This window comes from Convolutriloba macropyga, chromosome 8 (assembly GCF_964194025.1).
Source record: "Convolutriloba macropyga chromosome 8, txConMacr16.3, whole genome shotgun sequence".
Classification (NCBI taxonomy): Eukaryota; Metazoa; Xenacoelomorpha; order Acoela; family Convolutidae; genus Convolutriloba; species Convolutriloba macropyga.
Window position 1 is genome coordinate 36,468,574 of NC_134475.1, and position 6,703 is coordinate 36,475,276.

General features: G+C 40.5%; 1 protein-coding gene across 1 annotated transcript; it reads right to left on the bottom strand.

Moving 5' to 3' along the window:
* Nucleotides 1-530: 530 nt before the first annotated feature.
* On the bottom strand, nucleotides 531-4,650 carry LOC142345033 (uncharacterized). Its single transcript, XM_075397117.1, has 3 exons — nucleotides 4,629-4,650; nucleotides 1,711-2,261; nucleotides 531-1,409 (listed from the first exon to the last, which is right to left on the bottom strand). The coding sequence occupies exons 1-3, from the start codon at nucleotides 4,648-4,650 to the stop codon at nucleotides 531-533; spliced, it is 1,452 nt and encodes a 483-aa protein (XP_075253232.1).
* Nucleotides 4,651-6,703: the final 2,053 nt, after the last annotated feature.

The following is a 6,703-nucleotide window of genomic DNA, read 5'->3' on the forward strand; positions in this document are numbered from 1 at the left end:
TCTTTGTAACATCCTGTTAAAATCTCGACTTCATTTTGCTGTACTGATGTTTAGGCCATAGGGCGTTGAAACGATACTCCTATGTTTTTGGTCTTGCTAACGTTAATCAGGAGACCAACCTTCTGAGCAGTTTCTTCAATCCTATGTAGGTTTTCCTCAACATCCAGATCACAATTTCCCACAAGGGCATTATCATCAGCAAAGTCAAGGTCTGCAACATATTGGCCAATGTCTATTCCACCACGCACCGAGTTTGCCAATACGTAATTGATGACAAGTCCGAACAGGAATGGAGACCATACGTCACCTTGACGAACTCCAGGTCTGACGTCAAAGGTATCCCCTACCACTCCTTCAGATTTGACTCGACATTTGAAGCCGTCATAGCTATTCTTGAGAATGTTCACAAATTTTACGGGTAGTCCATAATGCCTCAGTATTTCGTACATGCGGTCTCTCTCAAATGATCAAAGGCCGCTCTTAAGTCAAAAAAGCAGAGACTAAGATCAACTTGGTACAACAACGCTTTTTCAATGATATGTCTCAGCGCAAAAAGTTGGTCGGTACAACATCTGCTCTTCCTGAAACCACACTGCTCTTCCCTCAATACCTTTAAGAGCTTCCTTGCATCTGTTTAAAGTTACTGCAGTAAACAATTTCCCCGGCACTGACAGTAGGGAGATGCCACGATAATTGCTACAGTCTGTTAGTTTTCCTTTAATTTTGTACAGTGGTACAATCTGCGCAACTTTCCAGTCCTCTGGTAGACGTTCTGTTTCCCACGACTTGTCTATTATGTTCCAAAGCACCTGCGCAATGCCGTCATGAGCTTTTAAAATTTCAGCTGATATTCCATCTGGTCCACTAGCTTTGCCATTTTTCAGTTTTCTTACAAAATCAATAACTTCCTTCAAGCGAATGGGACCAAGATCAATCTCAAGGTCTTTTGCGGCTTCAAAAATTGGTGATGGACAAGCTTTGCATCTATTGGACGGATTCAAGAGTTGCTTGAAGTGTTCTGTCCATCTTTCCAACCTCTCCTCCTTTCTTCCTAACACTTGGCCGTCTTTAGACATGAGCTTTGTTGTTTGTGGACACCACTTTCTGCAAACAAGTTGTGTTTCGCCAAACATTTCCTTGATGCTACCTTTATCCGCAAGTTCTTGAATCAGATTACCCTTTTCATTGAGCCATTTTCGTTTATCCGCCCGCACAGCTTTTTGCACAAGTTTGCAACAGTCTTCAAATTCTGACAAAGCCTCTGCTTTGTTAGATTTAGTGTCAGTATTCAAATTGGACTCAGACAAAGTCTCCGCTTTGCTTGAGTTTTTCTTTAACTGTAACTTGCCTCTCTTTACAATTAGATCGATTGTCTCTTTAGATATCCAAGGCTTGTGTTCTTTTCTATCCTGCACAAGAACTTTTGAGGCAGCTTCGTTAAGAGCACTGCGAAAGATGAGCCACGATTGTTCAACGTCGTCAATGTCGTCATTCTCGTGCTATTTTTCTTTTCACAATTTTGTTGAACTCGGTTCGGACCATTTCGTCATGCAATTTCCTCGGGTCAATTTTTGCAGGTTTACAAAGTTTAGAGTTCTGCAGTTTAAGATCTAATTGTGCTGTTAATAATTCATGGTCAGTCAAAGTAAGTTTTCTTCTTCTTGTTCTGACATCTTGCAAACAACTGCGATACCGACTTGATAGCAATACATGATCCAACATTTTCTTCCGACAATTTTTGTCGGGCGGGTTGAAAGTGTATCTATGCACCAAACGGTGACGAAACCATGTTCCTCCAATCAGTAGTTTGTTTGCCTCACAGAGACTCAGAAATTTTTCTGTGTTATCGTTCTCTTCGCCGAAACCAAAAGAGCCAATGCATAGATGTTCATTCTCTTTATCACTGCCTGGCTCTGCATTGAAGTCTCCGATAAGACATTTGCGCTCCCTTTCTCTGAAGCCATTTGTCAAACTTGTTAGTGTGTTCCAAAAATCTTCCTTTGTTTGAATATCCGCTTCATTTGTCGGCGCATAACACACAATGACAATCAAATTTGTTCTTTGTTGCACAGCAAATTTGATGTAGCACAAGCGTTCATTCACAGTCACGTTTTCGATTATGCAAACAAGCAGTGTCTTCTTAACCACAATACCCACACCTGCTTGTTTTGAACAATTGGAAGAACTCAGTGAGTTGGTCAAGAAGAGTTTGTGCGTTCCAAGGTCAATCTCCTGTTCGTCAAGTCTGGTTTCTTGAATTCCTAAATGTCTAAATCGTACTTTGAAAAGTCCATTTTAAGCGTCTGCAGACAACCAGCATGAGCAAGCGTCCGGACATTTAGGGATCCAATCTTCAATTTTTTCCGCGGGAGATTCTAAGCACCCCTTACCCGGGACTCGGGGCCTTTCTCATCAGTTGAAATCTTGTTATAGGTTTGTTGGAGATAATACAACTAGTCGCGCCACCAACTAGAGGACCATTGCCTCGTTAGCTCAGCTTACGGGACTGAGCCCCGTAACGCTTACCCCAGGGGACACCACGGGGAGGTGAGGATGGATTTTGCCCCCCTACTACTACTACTACTACTACTACTACTACTACTACTACTACTACTACTACTACTACTACTACTACTACTACTACTACTACTACTACTACTACTACTACTACTACTACTACTACTACTACTACTACCACCACTACTACTACTACTACTACTACTACTACTACTACTACTACTACTACTACTACTACTACTACTACTACTACTACTACTACTACTACTACTACTACTACTACTACTACTAATACTACTACTACTACTACTACTACTACTACTACTACTACTACTACTACTACTACTACTACTACTACTAGTACTGCTACTACTACTACTACTACTGTTTGAACACTTAAATTCCATAAAGAAATAAAGGAACAATGACAATAAGTACAAACAATTAATAAAATGCATATAAGTTTGAGCTTATTTGGCTTTATTTAATCCAGGAAATGCTGTTCGACAAAACTGTTGAAGCGGGATTTAGACTCTCTTTTCGCTTTCTGTCGTAAGGTGATGTAGCTCATGTTGTTCCTTGAGCAATCTTCTTCAAGTTGATCCATCCACGTCTTGCGTTGACCCCCTGGAGCTCGTTTAGCGTATCGATATTTTACTGTCGGCTCCCAGTTGAAAACTCGGAGCGCTAGACGATCGTCATTCATCCTCAAGATATGGCCAAACCATTTCAACCGTTTAATCATGACCATTGCAGAAAGTGTCGACATACGTGATCTAGCCAGTACTTCTTCATTTGTCACCCTCTCCAGATATGAAAAAACATAGTATCCTTCGCAGACAACTGGTGTGAAAACTCTCAAGTTTCCGTTGCGTTGATTTATTCATGGTCCACGTTTCAGAGCTATATAAGACCACTGATAACACGAGAGCTCTGTATAACTTGCATTTAAGGGAATACTAAGTTGTTTGCTCCTCCAAAGCTTCTGAAAGCTCGCAAATCGCTGTCTCCCTTCCGCCAGCTTGGCACTGATTTCCTTTAGGTCACCATGTTGCAAGCTCACGAAAGAACCGAGATACTTGAAAGCTTTTAGAATTTCGAACTCCACTCCATCTCGATCGTGGACATTGGAGGAGAAAATGAGAGATCTTCCAGCCTTTTCTCTGCCGCAGTATCGTGACTCGTGAATTCGTCGGCCTTTCACAGTTGCGAATTTCCTAGTGCACTTCTGACAAGTGAAGCTTTTCTCTAGCCCAACAAACTTTGACGCGCTGTCTTCGACCCTCTTCGAATTCTTAGACTTGCAGAATCTGGCTTCATGCACTTTGCAGCCTCTTGCAGTGTCGAAGCGAGGTTTACAACCTGAACATACACAACTATCGTCATCAGAGACCGCAGATGCATTCGCCATAGACACTAGATCAGCAACCACTGACCTCTCGTCGCTGCTAACTCTCACAAGCTCAGCCTCCGCTGAACTTTTCAGTCTCAGTTTCTCACCAGCTAGTGTCTCGAACCAGCCCGCATTCTTCTTCTTGCCCACCAGCACCTCTTTGCCAATGAGTAGTCGGGATTGGTTTCCGGCCTCAATGAGAGTCCCAAAACGGCCTTTGCGGTTTCCTGTAAGAACTTCCACGTTCCTTTGAGCAATGGGTACACTGGCTCCGGGTTTTTCCCTTTTAACACCCATATTCTTTGTCTTCCCAACATTGATCATTAGGCCAACAGCCTCGGCTAAAGATTCAATTCTATGTAGATTTGCTTGAACTTCGGAATCAGAGACGCCCAATAGGGCAACATCATCGGAGAAGTCAAATCAGCAAGACAGCGTCCAATGTCGATTCCTCCTTGAACTGAATTAGCCAACACATAGTATATCACAAGGCCAAAGAGAATAGGCGACCATACATCACCCTGGCGAACACCAGTTTTACGTCGAACATCTGGCCCTTCTCGCCCTCTGCCTTGACGCAGCACTTGAAGCCTTCGTAACTGTTGCGGATGACATTCACAACTTTTTGTGGGAGCCCGTAATGTTTCATTATCTTGTAAATCATCTCGCGGTCCACCGAATAGAATGCAGCGCGGAAGTCAATGAAACAAAAACTGACGTCCAATCGGAAGGCCATGCATTTCTCTAGTATTTGCCTCAACGCAAACAATTGGTCAGTGCAGCCCCTGCTTTTTCGGAATCCGCATTGTTCTTCTCTTAGCACTTGATCAAGTGCGTCTTTGCATCTATTCAGGATGATTGAAGCAAAAACTTTTCCAGGTACCGAGAGCAGTGAATTTCGGCGATAGTTCCCACACTCAGATCTTTTTCCTTTGCTTTTGTATAGCGGGACAACTTCTGCTAACTTCCAGTCTTGTGGAAGATTTTCTTCAGTCCAGCACTTGTTGACAATGTCCCAAAGCCATTCAGCGATTTTGAACTCATTGCATTGGGTTTTCAGGCTGATATACGACTAGTCGCGCCACCAACTAGAGGACCCTTGCCTCGTTAGCTCGGTGTTACTAAGCATCTGCCCTAGGGACAGCTGCTGCACCACTTACCCCAGGGGACGCCGCGGGGAGGAGAGGTTGGATTTTGTCCCCCACTACTACTACTACTACTACTACTACTACTACTACTACTACTACTACTACTACTACTACTACTACTACTACTACTACTACTACTACTACTACTACTACTACTACGACTACTACGACTACTACTACTACTACTACTACTACTACTACTACTACTACTACTACTACTACTACTACTTCTTCAAAATGAAGAATCTTCAAAATGAAGAATCCTGAAGAATCTTCAAAATGTATATTATCCTAAACTTCAAGACTATTCGCTAAAAACCGACTGATTTGGGTAAAACTCTCATTCAATCCTCTTTTACTAGCTTGTGAGACTGGTCAGCATTTTACGGCTATCTAATAAATGCAAAAAAAAACGGAAAAACAACAGCGTACTAAAAAATATGAGGGAGAAAAATGTCGAAGTCATTAGCAAATGGTCATTTCAGTAAAAATTTTTCTACTTCCACTTAATTTTTTAACGGCAATGGGATCGCTCGTTTTAACAATTTGACTCCAATAATTCAACACACATGAACAAGTACATTAAAACAAAGAAAACTTAGAGAAAACCCGTAGTCTCAAAGCCATTAAATCTAATAACCCTCAAAAGAAGCTAATAAGTACGCTAAGTTACGCCTAGATGAGACAACAAAGATGTTTGTCATTCGCAACTCATCAACAGGACTTTACGATAAGACGTTGACTATGAAAACAACAACAACAAATACAGGCAATCAAGATCAAGTAGAACGGAAGCGTTTCCGGTCATCACTGAAACTAACATACAGTTCACGAAAAAAGGACTAAGATCGGTTTGTGTTAAATAAATTTCTCGAAAAATCATTTTAAAAGTCTAAACAGGCATTAAATTTAATAGCTTTGAACGGAAGTCAATAAATACGCTCTGTTAGGACTTGATTGGAGGACAAGAATATTTGGAGGAGATATCAATATCAAGATAATGTGATACGATTTCAAGAAGAACCAACATTACAAAAATATCCAAAAAAACTTTTTTTTTAAAATTTTGAAATCTTGTGCCATTGAGGTCATTTAACAATTAGTAAGAACATAATCCCTTCAGCCAGATTAATTTTGGTTGCAGTAGAAAGGATGGAGGTCCTGTCAATATTGAGACTGACCCTCAATTCACGAAAACAAGTTTATGATCAGTTAATGTTAAAACAAAATTCTCGAAAAATCAGATTTAAAGTCTTAAGAGCCATTAGATGTCCACTCAGAGCTCTAGATAGGTTCACTTAGCGCTCATTTGGAAACCTATTGGAATTTTCGTTAATGAGTCTATGCAATAGGACCCCAAAAATTTAGTAAAACAAAAAAGAATTAAAACAAAAAGAAAAAATTTAGTAAAACAAAAACTTAGTAAAACAAAAAGAAAAATTTAGTAAAAAGAAAATCAAAATTTCATTTAAAATAACGAAAACTCAAATTCCAAGCCAAAGAAAGAAACACGGGTGATACCTTCAAAGCGAAATTTTTGTTCTTTGGGTTTCATTAGACTGTATATTATGTTGTCATTAACGGAACCTTGATATGAAAATCGACTCGTCTTTAGGTAACTTGAGAAAAAAAAATATGAAAAAGA

Coding starts and splice junctions, on each gene's coding strand:
- LOC142345033 (XM_075397117.1), bottom strand. CDS start 4,650: ATGCATGGCCTTCCGATTGGAC. Junction 2,262..4,628: donor GCATGGCCTTCCGATTGGAC/GTCAGTTTTTGT, acceptor TTAGACATTTAG/GAATTCAAGAAACCAGACTT. Junction 1,410..1,710: donor GGAAGAAAATGTTGGATCAT/GTATTGCTATCA, acceptor GTTCTTGTGCAG/GATAGAAAAGAACACAAGCC.